Here is a 19,519-nt window from a genome sequence, read left to right as displayed (position 1 = left end):
ATAATGCTGCAGAGAACATGGGAGTGTAGACATCTCTTCACTGTACTGATTTCCGTTGCCTTGGATAGATACCCAGTGGTGGGACTGCTGGATCACATGGTAGCTCTATTTTTAGCTATTTGAGGAACCTCCCTACTGTTTTCTAAAACTGCTGTATGAATTTACATTTCTACCAACAGTATATGAGAGTTCCCTTTGCTCCACCTCCTCATCAAACACTTGTTATCTTTTATCTTTTTTGATAATAATCATTCTAACAGGTGTGAGGTGATATCTCATTGTGGTTTTCTCTCATGATTAAGAATGTTGAACTTCTTTTATGTATCTATTGGCCATCTGTATGTCTTTGTTTTAAAAAAAGACAAGGTCTCGCTCTGTCACCCAGGCTAAAGTGCAGTGGCCTGATCATGGCTCATTGTAGCCTTGACCTCTCCAGGCTCTGGTGATCCTCTCACCTCAGCCTCCTGAGTAGCTGGGACTACACGCATGTGCCACCATGCCTGAATACTTTTTTTGTATTTTTGTAGAGATGGAGTTTTGCCATGTTGCCCAGGCTGGTCTCAAATTTCTGGGCTTAAGCAATCCACCTGCCACAGCCTCCCAAAGTGCTGGGACTACAGGGGTGAGCCAACATGCTTGGCCTCTGTGTGTATATACACACACACACACACACACACACATATATATATATATTTGGATAAATGTATATTTAGGTCCTTTGCTCATTTTTAAATAGTGTTATTAGTTTTCTTGTTATTGAGTAGTTTGAGTTCCTTATTTATTTTGGATATTAACCCCTTACCTGATGCATTATTTGCAAATATTTTTTCCCAATCTGTAGATTGTCTCTTCACTCTGCTGTTTCCTTTGCAGCGCAGAAGCTTTTTAGTTTGATGCAATCCCTTTGATCTATTTTTACTTTTTTGCCTGTGCTTTTGGGGTCACATTTAGGAAATCACTGCCCAAATCAATACTGTGCAGTAGTTTTTCCCTATGTGTTCTTCAAGTAGTTTTACAGTTTCTGGCCTTCCATTTGAGACTTTAATCCATTTTGAGATGATTCTTGTTTATGATGTGAGGTAAGGGTTCAATTTCATTCTTCTGAATGTGGATGGCCAGTTTTCCCAACACCATTTCTTGAAGAGACCATCCTTTCCCCATTGTGTGTGCTTGTCACTTTTGTCAAAAGTCAATTGACTACAGGTGTGTGTGTGTGTGTGTTTATTTCTGGACTCTCTATCCTATTCCATTGGTCAATGTGTCTGTTTTTATACTAGTACCATGCTGTTTTGATTACTACAGCTTTGTAATATAAACAGCCATATCTTAAGGATGTAGGCATCGGAAAAAACATCAAGGCTAAAAAATCCCAGAAGTTTTGTTTTGAGCTTGTGAATACTTAAGTCCCTATTATAGAAAAACCTGAAAGGAGGGAGAGTGAAAGAAAAAGTGAGAGGAAGGAGAGAGAAACTAGCAGAAACATGATTAAAAGGTAGTTTCTAGATATCACCGTTTACGTTATTTTGCTTTGAAAATACTGAGGATAAAGGAAACAAAATTATCCAAGCAAAGAAAGAACCAAGTGTTTGCTGGCTTCCTAAGTCATTGGCAACTTTCATCTTCCACTTCCCCTTCATTCTGTTAGCCTTGCTTCTTAACAATCTCTTACTAAACAGCATTAGAGCCTAAGCCTACAGATGAGTTGAGGATAAGTTAGGAAAACAGAAATAGCTATCAGACTGCAGACAGGACGCCATAAAAACCAAGAGGAATCAGAGAGCGCTTGCCCAGCCATGTGTGCAGACAAAGTGTTCTTGTGGAAGAGTGACTCGTGAAAAGGGCGTGAGATTTGTACCAGTTGCTAGTTATGTGATCCTGAGTAAGGAATTTAGCATCTTGGAGTTTCAGAAGTCTCATTTCTAAAAATAAAGGTAATAATATCTACTGGAAAGTTACTGGAAGTTTTTAAAGGGAATGCTTTTGAAATCCCTGGCAAAGACTGACCACATATTGCTGTTGTTAATTTTATGACATGATCACACACAGGTGAGAGAAGCACACGGCCTACAATATACTCATTGCACAGGCAGGTAAGGAAGAGCTGACACCACCCTAGGAGGCACTGAGGTTCTCAGCCTACTGCCCATGACTTCAGGGTGATCCAAAGAGACACTCAAGCATTCTGAGTGAAGCAAGAAAATGTTGGGTTTCTCATTTACTCACGAATTTGGGACCCTAGAATATAAAGGTGTGGACTCCAAGCTCTCATAAAAAGTGAAGGCAGACCCTAGACTCTCTTTAGGAATTTGGATTTTTTGTTCCATGGCATTTGAATTCCTGACGCAGAACTTCCTTATGGGTAGGAGTTTATGTTGTGAAAATATGAAAACAACAAAGGATGCAGCAATTAGAGGCTGCAAATAGAGAAATTAGGGGGGTGATCCAGAAAGCGGTATCTAGAAAAAACTGGATTCAGACCTAAACATCTGCTCCCAATTAAAGTCTTCAATTCTTCTATAAGCAGTGACATAAAAAAAAAAATGCAGTGACATAATACGAAGGCTATTTCATTGGTTACTACACTGTCAAATATTCTTTTGTTATGTCATTTATATATAACATGAATGAAATAATAAATTGTTTTGATCCACTTCAATAACCCTTTGGGGGCTATTCATAGCCCAGCATCAATGTGCAATAAACTGTGATTATGATACTGAACAGGAGTACCACCATTATGCTGTGGAATTCTATGGTTTCTCACTCTACAACTCAGTTACTACATTCTCTTCTAAGCCACCTTCTTTGCAACATTGCCTCTTAAGAGCAAATGAAGAGGAGAGATGGGAACATTTTAATTAGTCATGATCAAAAGCCCCCATGCATGCTCCTGGGTTTTATGCACCTTCCAGGCACTTGTCATCTGTGCAAGCTGTTCTAATGTATTCATGCTCTTGCTTCTATTTCCTGCAGGGTCTCCCTGCTATACCCACTGGAGAGAAAGAAAAAGCAAAGCACAACCCAGCTGGGCCCTGCCAATGTAAATTAACAATGTAAACTTGCCCCATGTGGCGGAGATAATTTTATGTGCCATTTCTTATGAAATATTCACTCTGCTTGCTTTCTTATTGGCATAGGTGAGCCTGAAAAGACTCATGTAAGTTCTACTGGATTTTTGAATAACCAGGCACATGATGGAGAAGGAAAGAACCCATGGCTGATTGCCCAAGCAGAGATGGGAATGCTCTGGGGCCATTTGGCTTTGTCTTGGGAGGTGTTTTTCTAGGAAAAAATAAAGAAGAATTAAAGTTTGCACTGCTGTGTGTGCAGAAGCCCCTTCACCATACTGTCTCACAATCCAAATTATGCATGTTTCAACATGAAACTTGTTATCAGTATGCACAGGGTAAATTTTAATGGGACTGAGAACACAAACAGAATAATTCAGGCAGGAATCCAGATGCAACAGCAAAAAACTAAGTAGAAATACACACAAATCGCAGGTATTCAATATTACACCTAAGTATGGAGTTACCAACGGCTAGGGATTGTTCCCACACCCCCAACTTACATCACTATATCTTCACAAGTGTGGGTTTGAGTAGCCCCAGTTTGCCAGCCACCATGATGCACTTTGTGATTGGCACTGTATCCTTTGTTTCTTCACAGGGTTTTTCAAGCAATGTCTTATTTCCTATTTCTGTGCTTTCCTTTAGCTAAACTCTTCCAAAATGTGTTTTGTTAAAGGTGTTTGACTTCTTTTGGCTGTATTCTTCAGAATGGACAATCACAGGTCAATGGGCTAGGGAGAGGCTGGCTTGAGTACATATTTGGTAAGAGGTCTGTGATTCTCATCAAATACGGGAAGCATGAGGCCAGCTGGTGAAGGGTCTTCAAGCTCTTGGGGAAGGATGGGGAGACCACTGTTTGGTCTAGGCTCTGTCTCCACCAGTGTGTGTAACCTTGGGCATCTCCCTTTGCTGATCCCAGCTTCAGATTCCTTATCTGTAAAATGAAGGATTGAGCTAAAAAGTCACTGAAGGTTATTATACCTGACACTCAAGCATGCTGTGTCATGCAAACGACCCTTTCCTCATCAATCACACTCCAGATCATTAGGTGCGGCCCCAGATAGAGCGGTTTGGAGGTGAGCTTCCAGAGACTCCAAGGTTTGTTGGGGAACTGCCTCGGTCCCGTGCTACAGGTGTCCCCAGTGCAGGCACAGGTGGGTGGCAGCAGCTGTTGGGGACCAGGTAGTCATGTTTAGCTAGGGCCACTGCCTTTCTTCTGTTTCTTGCAAGCCCCAGAACTGTGTCTAGTTACTGAACCATGTACATGGTGAATGAGGGAGGTGGACAAACGGAATCAAACAAAAACACACTTACGTACCTGGCTCTATCTTTCCCCCATCGTGTGTGTGTGCGTGTGTGTGTGTGTCTTTCAGACGCAGTCTTGCTCTGCCACCCAGGCTAGAGAGTGCAGTAGTGCAATCTTAGCTCACTTCACCCTTTGCCTCTGGGGTTCAAGTGATTCTCCTGCCTCAGCTAACCAAGTAGCTGGGACTACAGGCTCATGCCATCATGCCCAGCTAACTTTTTGTATTTTTGGTAGAGGTGGGATTTCGGCATGTTGGCAAGGCTGGTCTTGAACTCCTGACCTCAGGTGATCCATCTGCCTCGGCCTCCCAAAGTGCTGGGATTACAGGCATGAGTCACTGCACTTGGCCTCTCTCTACCTTTTAAGTTAAATTTACATACATAAAAGTGAAAAGAATTGTGAAATTAACACTCATGTATCTATTTCCAGCATCAACTCATGAACGGTCAACTTATTCATGGTCAATCAATAATCAACTCATGGCCAATCTTGTTTCTTCTAGACCTCCAACCACTCTGCTGCCTTACTTCCCTCAGATTTTTCTTTTGGGGCTGGGGGCATTCAATTTATTTATTTTTAACAGTTATAGTGAGATATAAGTCAGAAAGCATTCAATTCACCCATTTAGAGTATACAATCCTTCCGATTAATTTTTGAATTGATAAATAAAATTGTGTATTTTTATGGTATACAACATGATGTTTTAATGTGTGTATACAATTACGGAATGGCTCAGTCAAGTTAATCAACATATTCTTCACCTCACATATTCATCACTTTTTTTGTGCTGGGAACTTTTTCTTTTTTTAAAAAAAATGATATATAATAGTTGTACATATTTTGGAGGTATATGTGATATTTTGATACCTATACACAATGTGTAATGAACAAATAAGAGTAACTGGGATATCCATCACCTCAAGCATTTATCTTTAAAATCTACTCTCTCAGCCATTTTCAAGTATATATTATTATTATCTATAGTGACCATGCAGAATCGATCTCCCACATTTATGCCTCCTCTCTAATTCAAATTTTGTTATTTATTTATTTTTATTTTTATTTTTTTGAGATGGAGTCTTGCTCTGTTACCCAGGCTGGAGTGCAAAGGTCTGAACTTGGCTCACTACAACCTCCGCCTTCCAGGTTCAAGTGATTCTCCTGCCTCAGCCTCCCGAGTAGCTGGGATTAGAGGCACATGCCGCCACACCCAGCTAATTTTTGTAGTTTTAGCGTTTCACCACGTTGGCTCGAACTCCTGACCTCAAGTGATCTTCCCACCTCAGCCTCCTGAAGTGCTGGGATTACAGGTGTGAGCCACCGTGCCTGGCTGTCTAATTCAAATTTTGTATGCTTTGACCAACTCCTCAGATTCTGTTGAAGTACATCCCAGATATCAAACAATTTTATCCATAGATATTTCAGCATATCCTCTAAAAGACAAGGATTCTCCTTTTAAAATAGAACCACGATATTATCATCCCACCAAAAAAGTTATTTCTCAACACCGTCAAATATTTAGTCAATCTTTATATTTCCTTAGTTTTCTATAATTTAGAAGCTTGTTTATTTGAGTTGCCTGGACCTATCTGTTAATGTCAGTAATGTTCCTGATAAAAACTCTTCCCTCCAGCCATATTGGTCCACTAAATGTCCTTCTGAAAACTGAATACATCCACATCTCTGGTTCTACAGTGCCTCTTCCAACCCTTCACCCCTGAGCATCCATATCTTTTCTACCTTTTAAAATCCCTTGTAATTTTTAAGGCATGGTTAAAACCACACCATACTCATAAGAAGGCCTCCTAATCATCACCCTAACAAAGAGAAAGATCTCTATCTCAACCCTAGAGTATTTCATGTTTTGCTTCAGTTTTTACATTTATTGCCTGGTAGAGTTGATTGGTTTTCTACATAGACAAATTAGTATTCCAGTTTGATTTTAAGTTATTTGTGTGTCGTGACTTGTAGTTTTTTGAATTTCCCTACCACTATTAGCAAAGTGTTTTAGATATAATAGGTGTTCAAAGTGCTCACTGATTGATTAATTTATGTTTTGCCAGCTACAGGCACAAGGACTTCTCTCGTGAGAAGTGATGAGCTAGATTCTTATGCTCCTTTGTAAATACTCTAACCACATTATGAAAATAATTTTTCCAGCTTAAAGACTCATTAGGAAACTTGGGTAGGCTGTGTGGGAAGTTGTTCAGAAAAGGCTCTTCCCCAAAGAAAGCAAATTTGTGAGGTCTGAATGAATGAAAGAATGGACGTCCAGCCTTTGGGGCAATGGATATGGGAGGGCTAAAGACAGGCATCCATCTGGTCATATTGACTGGATCAGCAGTGTGAAACGTAAGTCTAAGGCATCTCTTCAGCTGGTGAGAAGTTCAAGGAAATTCAGAAAGAGAATCCATTAAATTTGAGTGTGTGGCAGAAGATGAGAGATCTATCTTGTTTTCCATAATATAATATCGAAACCCCATTGGGGGTATATCACCAGTATAATCACATTGTAAACCCCATCTCAAACACATCACTCCATTATCACCAGTATAACCACATTGTAAACCCCATCTCAAACACATTTCCTGAATGATGACAACCTTCAGTAATTACAGAATGGCTAGAAACCAAAGGATGTTCTCTAACACACACACACACACACACACACAAACACACACACACAGAGAACAAATGTGTGTGCTTGTGTACTTGCATTGGTAGTGACGGGTAGAGGCACCTGAGGCTTCAATTAAAGGGGTGTGGTAAGAGAAAGAGAGCAATATATACATTTAAGGGCAGCAGGACGCCAGGGACTTTCTACCTTGCCCTCATTATTCTTTGGAGACTTACTGATGTGCCTTGAGAAAGCAGTATTGCTTCATTATGCAGAAGTCATATGATTTTCTTACGGACCAAATAAAGAAGAGCATTCACAGATTTTCTTTTTTCTTTTACAAGATTCAGAGGAGACATAAGACAGTCTTCATCAGCACAGAGTAGAATCAACTTTTAATTATTTACATCTTATCCAAATTATAAGATGCATATTATATACTCTTTGTTACACGTGTTGCTATACTTCCTCTGAAAAGCACTGTCCCAGGATCTGGCTCAAGTCTTATTAAGATCATTCAGAATGGGATGAACAATAAATATTTGATGGCATTCTTTCTACAGTCTTTTGGAAACCAATTTTGAAGAGCCCCAGGATGTTAACAGTGATCAAATTATGAAACAAACCATTTTTTCACTAGCAACAGAAAGTTCCTGGCTCCTTGAACAGGAATGAGGTAAAACTCTGAGGTCACATCAGACTACCTCTCACAAAAAGGCTGTTGTGTCTCTGTACCTCTTGTGTGCCAGAAGGCAGATGAAGAGCACGGACAAATCTGAGGATAAAACATGCCCTTGTATCAAATAAAAATACGTTTAAAAAGTCTGCCTGAAGAGATCTTGAGAACAAAACTATCCAGATTCTTTAAAATGTTTATTCAAATTTGTAGGTCAAGGTGAAATGGTTGTGGGCCAAGGTAGTTGAGAGGAATGGTACAAATAAGGCAATTAACATAGAAAGGCTTTTGAATAGAATCTAATCAGCAAAATTCACAGGAGTATTTAGAACTAATTATAACATATCTGCTAGAATAATTATCTGAAGTCACAACTGATACTATAGTTATTTAAATATCAATTATCATCGCAGATTTTGCAGTTATCAGTAAAAGCTACACAGTCACATCAACATTTCTTGAAGCTAAATTTATAATCATTATAAAACTTGGAACTTTTACTATGCCCCAGAGCTTTATAAAATGAGAGACACAAGCCACTTGTTGCTGTTGCTATGAGACAAATGTTTACATCACACATTTCTATAGAAGGAGGAAAAATGACAGGTTCTTACCAAGTAATCATCAGGCTTGATACCAAAAAGTTCTCTGAAATATCGGAATGCTAATGGAGCGTATGTCTTAAATCTAAAGTCTGGGTAGTGATGTGCTGGGGTCAGATTGCTCCCTTCGCTGAAGTCAAAATATTAAAAAGAGAGAGAAAGAAAGAACACATTAGCAAGGATAATTTTGACTGCAAATTCTAGCTCTATTAGTCCTGGGCCAATGTTACCTCTAGAAAAATCATCCCCTGAGAGTGGGTTTCTCAAAGTTCATGTCATAAAGGCCAATGATCACCAGGTAGAAACAGATGCTAGTTAGTGAGGGTCACTCCATGCAGGCATTCCCTGTCAATCAGTGTCACATGCCTGAAAATTCATTTATCTTTCTGTGCTTTCTTCCTGGGAAGATCACTCCATTATCACCAGTATAATGACATTGTAATGCTTTGGGTAAAAGATCTAGGCCTTAGAGTGTGCAGCAATTTCAAAAATGTATTTCTTTAACCACAAATTTTGGATATTTGGCAAACAGTGTTAACCAGGGATAAGTGAAATTAATTCTAAAAACATCTTACCAACAGAGAGAACCATCACATGGAATAGGACCTCAATCTGAACTCTTTTATTTACACTTTAAAAAAAAGAGACCTTACATATTTAAAAAATTTAAAACCTGATTTTCATTCCCCAATATATCATTGTCTTCTTTTCCTTTTTCTGGGTTCATTTTGAAAAATTATACACAATACTTATGATACATAAAATGTACAAAGAATAAACCAGTTCATATCAATGAATCCAAAATGCTGCTTAAGACATAAAACATTATCCATACAGCTGAATCGCCTTCTGTACTTCTTACTGGTCAGATCCATTGAGGGATCCACTGGCCTAAATGTTGATGTTTATCAGTCTCATCCTTTTTATTCTTTGACTCCATACAGTATTACCTAATACATGAGCTCAGTCAAACCACCTAAGCCACTCATTCTTAAATTTTTCAGTGTTTTCATTCTTAAAATTTTCAGAAAAATTAGAACAATGCAATAGAATTTTATGTAAAGGTTCAAGATCCCTTTGATCTACATTCTAGGTGGGACATTGAGAGCCTACGCAAGTTTATCATGGTCTGCTTTTTATGGATACCACACAAAAAGGACTGGGCAAACGACAAAGACTTTCAGCACAGAATAAACACTTTGGATCTACTACAGTTTAAGTTGTTGAGATCAATCAGATTCTTGCATCAATGCCTGGCACATAGCAGACACTCAATAAGTATTTGTTGAGTGAAAGAATGAGTCTTCAACATAATGCTAATAGAGAAGATGTTATTTTTACATGGAAATTACATTAGCAAATCAATGTGTAAGGCAGAAATTCAGCATAGTCACAGGTCACCCTTGAAAACTATTTAGGAAGTATCTATTCAATATATCCAATGCAACTAGTTTTTCCTCCTGCACGATTACCGATGACTGTTTTGTTTTTTTGTTTTTTTTTTGGCTGAGTACCAGACGACGGAGCTGGCTTGTGTTGTTAGGGGTTAGCACCATATAATAAATGGTTATCTTGAAAGGCAGGATTACACTCAGGCAGCAGCAAGGCTACACACTAGGAGAGTGACACAGGGACTAAGACTGCCTGAGAGTAGAGCAGTCACATTGTAAGGATGACCCCCAAATCATCCGCTCATTTAAATGGTTATTGTTTCTCTAAGCAAGCATAGTTGAATATTTAGTATGTATGATGCCCTGGTGCTATATCCAAACATTTTCTCTTTCTATATTTTGGGATTTAGGAGGGGATTCGATCCCCTGGGACTGTCAAAAGGAATGATTCTGGAACGTATATGGCATGTGACAATTTATTAATATAAATGATTATATAGAAATAAAGGGTAAAAGCAAAGAGGCTCAAAGAGACCTATAACATCCTTCGTGACTCAATTTTGCAAGCAAGTAAAAATAACCACAATGCCTTAGGTTCTGAAGCAGGCTGCTTTCAGTGGGCTAAGAGCGTTGCCAATTTCTTCTCTCTTTTTCACCTTCTATTTCACACAAAGGAACTCATTCTATTGGAGCAGATTTCCTTCAACATTCAAAGAGGTAAGATAAAACACCCATGTTCCACTTAAATGGAGTTTCTCTCATTTTTTTGCAGTTTTGGGCCTAAGATTTTATCAGAGAGGATGCTGCACTTACTATTATTATTTTCATTTTGGGTTAGTTCTGAGCTCCTTGGATTATTCATCTTTCCCTGAAGTTTCCATTCATTATAAAAATTTTCCTTAGATTCACATCTCTCTGACTACTGTGATTTATTCAGTTATGGTGTAAAAATGATAGTGTTAGGTTTCCCTGGAGTGAGACAGACACACAAACACATGTTCACACATACACACAGGAATGCTCATGTACACACAGCAGAGCAGCTTCAGGTAGAGAACAGGAACCTTTATTTCCTTAGGCATACAGAAATAATAATAGGTATTTGGTGGTTTAAAAAACCACTAAATCATTCCATGGAAAAGAATCAAATCTAGGTAGCTTTGGGCCATATTAAGATACGGAGAAGTATGGGCCAACTGTGAGGCAGGCTTACCTACATGGGACAATCAAGAAAATATATTTGTGTAAACAGAGAAAATGAAAAGGAGTGGGCATAATACTTAATGGCGGCATCATACAGAATGGATGTTGCTTCACGGTGTAATTAACATATAGGAAGTAACAATTAATTGCTGAGGTTACACAATCTTGAACCTCTGTATTTGTATGAATGGAAAGGAAAATTCTCATATAGTGGCTTCTATAAATTAGGTTCATAGTACATCACAACTCTTTGTTTTCTCTCCTAGGAGGTTTTATTTTATGGCTTCTATTTTCCTTTGGTTAATTTAAGATTGGGCTGTACTCTCTTAAGTCCTACTGGATACACTGTGTGGTAGTTAAGATGGTGGATTTTATAGTCCAGAGAGACCTGGGTTCAAGTTGCCTCTGTAATTTACAAGCTGAGTTTCACCAGGCCCAGTATGGAACCTCTACAAATTAAGTGGCTTAGTACATGAAAAGGTGAAAGTTAAAGTACTTTGAATGCAGGGAGCCATCAATACATTTGGATGATTGAGGCTATATAGGAAACAGCCCTGAGCCAAACACTTCACATGAGGAATGTGTTGAAAATGTAGTTAAAAAGAAAAATAAATGACAAAATGGGAAAATATTTACAACTCATATCACAGACAATGGGCTAATCTCCTAATATAAAGAGCTCCAATAAACTGCATAAAAGTCCAAAAAGTCCAGCCAGGGCAACATGGTGAAACCCTGTCTCTTTGAAAAATACAAACATTTGCTGGGCATGGTGGTGCACACCTGTAGTCCCGGCTGCTTGGTGGGCTGAGGCAGAAGGATTGCTTGAGCCCAGGAAGTTGAAGCTGCAGTGAGCTGAGATTGCATCACTGCACTCCAGCCTGGGCAACAGAGCAAGACCCTATCTCAGAAAAAAAAAAAAAAAAAGATCAAAAAGTTAACTTAAAAAAATAGCTGAGGATATGATCAGGCACTTCACAGAAATGAAAAGATATGACTCAAACATAAGATGCTCAACCTCATTCATAAAATAAATGTTACTGAGAGACATTTTACCTGGAAGACTGGTGAAAATCCCCAACTGTGATATAGCTTGAGGAGAACTGGTATTCTGAAATATTGTTAGTGGGAATGTAAATTGAGATTTTTTTTTTCCCATAAAGGACACTTTCACAACTTCTATCAAAATTACAAACATGTAACTCCTTGATCCAGCAAATACATGCCTATGTTGTTCTACGGATAAACTAGCATTTGTCCAAAACAATATATGTGAACATGGTTACTCATTATGGCAACCTGGATGGCCTTCAGGAGAGGACTCGTCTAATTAATTATGATTCAGCTACACAATGGAATTTTATGTGGTATTAAGAAAAGAATAAGAGTGCTTATTATGTACTGACATGGCAAGATCTCTACGATAAATTGTTAAGTGGATGAAACATGATGCAGAATGCTGTGTATGGGATGTCACCACTTGTATAAAAAAGAAAACAAATATTCTTTTGGCATGCATATTCATAAAAAATCCTTGAAGGAAAAACAAGCCACAAGCAACAGTGATAACTGGAGTTGGACACTGAAAAAAGGCACAGGGACAAAAGTATTCCTTTTAAGAATAGGACAAACCTTCCTATGTATTATCATTCACAAAATTAAATAAATTTTAAAAGTTAGAGGTTAAAAGCCATAAACTGATCCCTCTTCCCCCAAACAGAGCCTTCCGTGCTCAGCACCACAGCAGAAGGTTTGTTTACCTCCGCATATTTAAGCTGCTCCAATGAATAACAAATACCAACTTGACATGAATGAAGCTCCAGTGAAGGAAATGCAAATTAATGAGATCGCTGGCCCCTGCTGGGCCTGGATATTTGTCAGGGGAGCAGGAGTGCAGAGAAAACAGCAAGTCCAGTGAAGGTCAGCCAGCAGGCAACAACCTTGGTTCTCTGAGGCCTCACGCGGGCACATTTACTGTGTCTAGATGTGGGTGCCAGCCCACAACGTTCCCCACGGAATCTCCACAGCACAGGTACCACGTGCTCAGCAACTTCCAGCATGGCAGAACTGCCAACATTCAAACACAAGGACTGCAATCAACATTTGCCTGCTGAAGTCCGCAGGCTTTCCTTGCCTGAGACTGGGGTTACCTGTTGGATAATTGTGCTCAGTATCCAGACTTAGCAAAAATGAAGTCAGAAAAAGAGTAGACCTCCTAACAATTTAAGATTTACCTTATATTTCTTCAATGCACTTATGTAGGGTATAAAAAAAAAAACCACCCAACAACTGACTTTCCTGTCTTGCCATAAGTTGAAGCTTTGGAAATCTCAGCTATGGGGTTTTAAGCAGTGGTTCCAGATGCTTGGATCCCATGGGCCAGTAAAATTTTGATAACAAAAATTTGGAATTCAACCTTGGATTTCCAACTTTATTTTGCCAAGTAAGAACCTAAACAATTAAGCAAACACACGTTACAATCCCTATCACATCATAAAAGGGCATTTTTAGCTCCAAAAAAGGAGAAAGAAATTTCAAATAAAGAACAGAAGTTTCTCTGTCCTCTTCCCCACTTACTCACTAAGAAGCAGTTAAAGTTCAATCATAGACCAGCTCTGGCATTCCGATATTCACCTCTTCTGAGGCAAGCTCATTTTTAAGGCCAAAGCCACTGCTCGTCTTAGTCTAAAAATACATATTTAATGGCAACGTATGTTCACAATTACACAATGTTGAAGTTTGAGGAAGCATTGGCCACCATCTGGAATTTCCCATTTAGCAGATAAATCAAAGTCCAGGGAGGGAAAATAATGGCCCAAACTGATGAGGAACAAACAAGATGGGGAGATAAGACTCACATCAGGAGAAAAGTCACAGCAGATAGGAATGGCTTAACTTAGACTTGACGTTCCTCTGTTATTTCTTCTTTTCAGGATTCAGTTACAAGTTTCAGGGGTTTCTCCCTGCCCAAATACCCAATTACTTCCACATGAGGCCCTCACACCACAGGGGCTGGTGGGCAGAATTTCACTTACAGAAGCTTTGGTCAGCTGGTGTTCTCCCCTGTGTGTACTAATAACATCATGGCTTTGTTTATGGGGTTTTAGAGCCTGATGCCCAAGTGCTAGTTTTGGTGGCACTGGACTGGGAGATGTGGTGGTAAGCAATGGGGTAAAACTAATTTGGCATCTCAAACTAACACAAGGGGTCCAGTTTTGGAGCTGAGACTCAAAGAGCTTTGTTGTCTCTAGAGCAGCATTTTCCATTTAGTGAGTTTCATTTATTTCAGATTGTAACCAAACCATCAGTAGTGGCTCTGGGGACTTTTGATAAAACTAGTACTTACACAATTCCTGGGTGATAGTGGTCAGTTTCGCTAAAGGATGCTAAATGCCCTCACTTTTGTTCAACAAACGTGACCTTACCCTCTGTGTGATGGGATAAATGAAGGGTGCTTTGTCTTGATGTACAGACATTAGGAAAGCTTAAGGGGCACTACAGTTGGATGAATGCCAGTACAATCCAGTAACAAACCACTGATGGTACCCAGTCTTCAAGTTGGACCTTTGTACACAGCAGTCTGTAAAAGCGGCCTTAAGGTATTATTAATTGCTTCTGCCAATTCAGCCAAGGTGGAGATCCCTTGGTTTCCACGTACAATTCTTTATGTAACTAGAGAGAGAGACAGAAACTGGTCCTCTTTTTTTTTGCCAAATTAGATAGTGCTCATGAATGGAAAAACAAAACAAAGCAAAACAAAAGACACATTCCTTGCTGGTGCCAACCTCCCATTGCTGAGCAGTTCTGTGATGGGTACACATGAACTGCATTGTATAACAGGAGGCTGCACCATCTTCAGAGACCAACCAGCTGACAGCCAATCTTTAAAAGTCAGCCTCTGAAGACAGCTTAAATTCCCCAACCAGATAGTGCATTCTGGGATGTCATTTACTGGGAACATGTGACATCATCGGTTATCTAAACATTAAACCATCCAAGAAGTTATTACCATACTGGAAAACTGTGCTTGAAGATAATTTCAAATAAAGTAGAATATTGTATAATATCTAGTGCATGCAATAAATCCTTTATTTTGAACTGAAGGAAGAGGTATATGGCTTTTATTAATAGGAAATCAGTTTCTCCTCATCCTCACCAAATACACATTGAACAAAGACGTAAAGAGTTTTGATTTGAAGGGGCATCATATTATGAGCTTGCCCAGCAGCAGTCACCTCTCATTTTCTCCCCAGAAGACTATGCTGGCATCTTGGTCTTCTACCCACAGGTACATAAAAACTGGTGCAGAATGTTTGTATAGATCAGGAGTTGGCAATCTTTTTCTTTTTTCTTTTTCTTTTTATTAAATATAAAGAAATGAGGTTTCACTATGTTGACCAGGCTGCTTTCAAACTCCTGAGCTCAAGCGATCCTCCCACCTCGGCCTCCCAAAGTGCTGGGATTACAGGCGTGAGCCACTGCACCCAGCCTTGGCAATCTTTTTCTATAAAGGGCCAGACAGTATTTCGAGCTCTGTGGGCCACACATTCTCTGTAGCAATTACTCAACTCTGCTGCCATTGTAGAATAGCAGCCGCAGACAATGTGTAAATGAATGGATGTGGCTTTATTCCAATTAAACCCTATTTACAAAAATGGGCAGTAAGCAGGGCCTGTCCCATGGGCTATTGTATGCTGACCCATATGGTATAAGACAGTGGTCCCTAACCTTTTTGGCACCAGGGACCAGTTTTGTGGAAGACAATTTTTCCACAGACAGTGGAAATAGGGGGATGGTTTTGGGATGAAACTGTTCCATCTCAGATCATCAGGCATTACATGCTCATAAGGAGCAAGCAACTGAGATCCCTTGCATGCACAGTTCACAATAGGGGTTGTGCTCCTATGAGAATCTAATGCCGCCAGTGATCTGACAGGAAGCGGAGCTTGACCTCCTAATACTCACTTGCCCTCTGCTCACCTCCTGCTGTGCTCCTGGTTTCCTAACAAGCCATGGACCGGTACCTGTCTGTGGCCCAGGGGTTGGGAATCCCTGGTATAAGATGGACTCTTGGATAAGTTTATGTTACTATGCCTTGAAATGCAGGCAGTTGACTAGTTTGTCAAACCTGTAACATTGAGTGATGATATGAGGCAATATTTTATATGAACCTTTGACATATATGTTTGTTTATCATTTAGGATAATGTTTTACCCTTGCCACAGTTTCTTGGAATTCTTTTCCAAAAGGTGGGTATTCCCTGGCTGTCCAAATAAATCCTGAAGTGCATGTGGGTCAAACCCAAGGGCAGTCTGTTTTCGTAATGATCTTTACATCAAGGTAAACTCCTGTGTGACAAGTGAAGAGATTGAAATATAGGGGCTTTAAAAATTCCTCAGCTGTACAATTATTCTTGAATATGGAAAGATTTTAAACTTTTACCACCAGCTTTTAAACCATTTTTGCTACTTCCACAGATTAGGGCTGGTTCTGAGGGGAACAAAGAGGCAGATTGAGGTCCATAATTCTAAGATAAAAACTGGACACTTGTTCTGATTCAATAAAGCAGAAACACCATTCCCATGCTTTATTGCCACAATGTAGAGAAAAACAAAACTTTGGGGCCAGCTAACCCTGAGTTAAAATCTTGGCTTTACCATTTATTGGCTGGATAGCCTTGGGCTAAGTGACTTAATGTCTTAGGGCCAAATTATTTCATATACCAAATGGTGTTCTTATAAAGATGAAAGATAATAAAAATTAATATATGTTATATAAGCCAATTTACTATATGAATAAAACTATGCTTGGTTCAGTTAGTTCTTAAAAATTTTGCCTCCCTTTGCCACCTTAGGTTCTTGTTTACATGGTACAAGCATTATAAACCATCCTCCTTCTTCTTTATCCTGTCAGTGCATGAAAACTATCTACAACCTTGAGCTTATGATCCTAACACAGAATTTGGGGTCAAAATATTAAGATATGATCACGATTTTCTTACTTATTTACTTTGAGATTTTGGAACACATTTTGGGAGATCATGGAGCCAGACAATTAAAAGAGATTTTTACATCCTCTTTCAAATCTTAAAAAGGCCCAGGGCTTTTTCCATCTACAGAATGAAATAATTCACAGGACAAATTATGTACTTGATATTTAAAAATAACTTTGAGCAGCTTCAAAATATATAAATAAGAAAAAAAACACAAAGCATTTGGTTGCTAGGGGAAATGGATTCTGCAACTTCAGAGAGTAATAAATTAAAACATCTCCAGGTACCTCAGGTAATTAGTTCTATGACCCAGATAGACTCGTTGAGTTCTGGAGCCATCAGAGACTGCAGAGTGTTTTGGATGCTTACAGCCAGGGCCTGTCCTGCCCACCTACCCCTTTCCTCATCCCCATATGGGCTTGGAAATACTTGAAGAGAGAAAGCATTATTTGACTGATTTATTGAAGTTTATTTGACATACAATAAAGTATACAATTTGTTACTTTTTCACATGTGTATATCCACCTGTGGAACCATCACCACAATCAAGATACTAAATTTATCCATCACTTTGTAGGGGTTTTTTGATTGCTACAGCAACTAGGAGATATTACTGGCAGGGCCTGGGGACCACAGATCTCCTGAAATGTACTGTCTTGCACAAAGAGTTGTCTTATCCAACAAGGCCAATAGCACCTCCATTGAGAAACACTGGGCCAAATCCCTTTGCTAAATCCATGAAGACACTGAGTCCAGATGATGAAACTGAGGCAAGACTAACATAAGTTTCTTCTGTTTACTGTAAATCCATCTGGTGTGCCTCTGTTACTTAAACCAGCAAGATAGCATCTGCTGAAAGAAATTCTTGGGCTGAATCAAATGTGGAGGCCGGCACCTGCCATGGTGGCATGGGAGCCCGAGTCCAGGGGCATAGAGCCAAGCCGGGACAATAATTCTTTTTAATTTAAAAATAACCAATAAGAAAAAAATGCATCAAATGTTAAATTTTGTATTGCCATTTTTGTTTTGAAGGCAAGATACAGACTTTCATTTTCATGGGGTGTTTTTAGTAAGGTTGCTTGAATGAATAGAAAGCATTTCATGTATACTGTAAGTAGTATGGTTTGTTACACAAACCTGAAAAGACAGTCCAGTCATCCCATGTGGCAGCAGAGCCATGCTAGGACCCAGGTTATTTTTCACTCTGGTCAATTTGATTTTTTGGTTTTGACTCCAGCAATATTGCCTCACAAATCCATTTTTTTTTAATTCGAGTACCCACCCAAATCCTACCCATCTGCACCTTTTTCCCTGGACTGGACTCTCGCCTGTCTTTCACAGTAGATTCACACCTTCCGGTCCATGAATCTCCAGCCTTGGTCTTCAGTCACACAGAACATTCCCTTACAAACTCTGCTATCTTTCCACTCACCAGCCCCCATGTTCCTCTTCCTACAAATCATCACTAAAACGTAAGGCAGACAGCATGTCATTTTTTGGTCTAATAGACAGCCCAGAGAAAGGGTTGATTTGTAATTGTAACTGTATGCACAGTTCTCTATCGCACCATTTAAATCTAACTTAATCCAACTAAATATGCCTGTATGCAAACATCTATATCTATTTAGCCTTTCTATTTCATGCATCTATTTTAAATAGTTTTAATCTATATTTATTATGTAGTATTTTCATTACTCTATTGCATATGTGTGTATATATATATGTATATACACACACACACATACACATATGTGTATCACTTAATACTTTTCAAAGTTCTTCTTATAGACTTTTACTCATTTTACACAATACTATTATAAAGAAAATGAGGGAGGTAATTTTTTTCTTTTTCTTTTTTTTTTTTTTCTTTGAGACAAGAGTCCCACCCTGTTGCCCAGACTGAAGTGGAGTGGCTGGACCTCAGCCCACTGCAACCTCTGCCTCCCAGGCTCCAGAGATTCTCCTGCCTCAGCCTCCTCCTGAGTAGCTGGGATTACAGGTATGCACATTTATAGGCTGCAAATACTCTAAAATGCTGTATTTTAAATGTGACAACAGATGACTCTAAATAAAGGAAAGTCAGCTAGCTACTCCTCTGCCAGTGAGACACCTGCTGCTGCTACCTTGGATGACAGTGAAGGCCAAAGACACAAAGTGCTAATAGATGTCATTTGGATATTTAAGATGCTTTTAAAAAATGATTTGAGTTTTATTAGTTGTAAGAGATGTGTGATAACTCCAAGAACAAAATTTGTTATCTACCAGAAGAGTTCTCTCTCTCAAGTGGAAAGTCATGGGTGAGGCCAGTGGTTCTCAAACCTTTCTGTAATGAGAATCACCCTGAGGGCTTGTTAAAACAGATTCCTGGTTCCCACCCACAGAGTTTCTAATTCAGTTGGTTTGGGTGGAGCCCAAGAATCTGCATGTCTAGCAAGTTCCAGGTGTGCTGGTGTTTAGGATTTGGGGACCTCATGCCTGAGCTATGCTTTCCCCAAGAGCCCATCAATGGCTGGCTGTGTTGATTGGACACTGGAAGTAGAAGAGGTCAGTCAGTGAGGATGGGGGGAGCACATGAAACATCTTTATACCCCCACATTCAGCTGTAATGCCCTCAGCACCCTGAGCTCACTGTCTCCACACTCCCACAAAAGTCCTCCATTT

At 39.4% G+C, this 19,519-nt stretch overlaps 1 protein-coding gene across 2 annotated transcripts in view; it reads right to left on the bottom strand.

The window, feature by feature from the left end:
• The window catches only part of PIP5K1B (phosphatidylinositol-4-phosphate 5-kinase, type I, beta), a 315,005-nt gene that overhangs the window by 133,867 nt on the left and 161,619 nt on the right, over positions 1–19,519 (bottom strand). For both annotated transcript variants that reach the window (XM_011948884.1, XM_011948885.1), the window contains one exon: positions 8,285–8,402. In XM_011948884.1, the coding sequence (XP_011804274.1) occupies positions 8,285–8,402 (118 nt within the window). The remainder of the gene's footprint in view (positions 1–8,284; positions 8,403–19,519) is intronic.

This window comes from Colobus angolensis, unplaced genomic scaffold (genome assembly GCF_000951035.1).
Source record: "Colobus angolensis palliatus isolate OR3802 unplaced genomic scaffold, Cang.pa_1.0 Scaffold286, whole genome shotgun sequence".
Taxonomy (NCBI): domain Eukaryota; kingdom Metazoa; phylum Chordata; class Mammalia; order Primates; family Cercopithecidae; genus Colobus; species Colobus angolensis.
The sequence above is the reverse complement of the archived record's forward strand: the minus strand, read 5'-3'. Positions and strand labels throughout refer to the sequence as shown.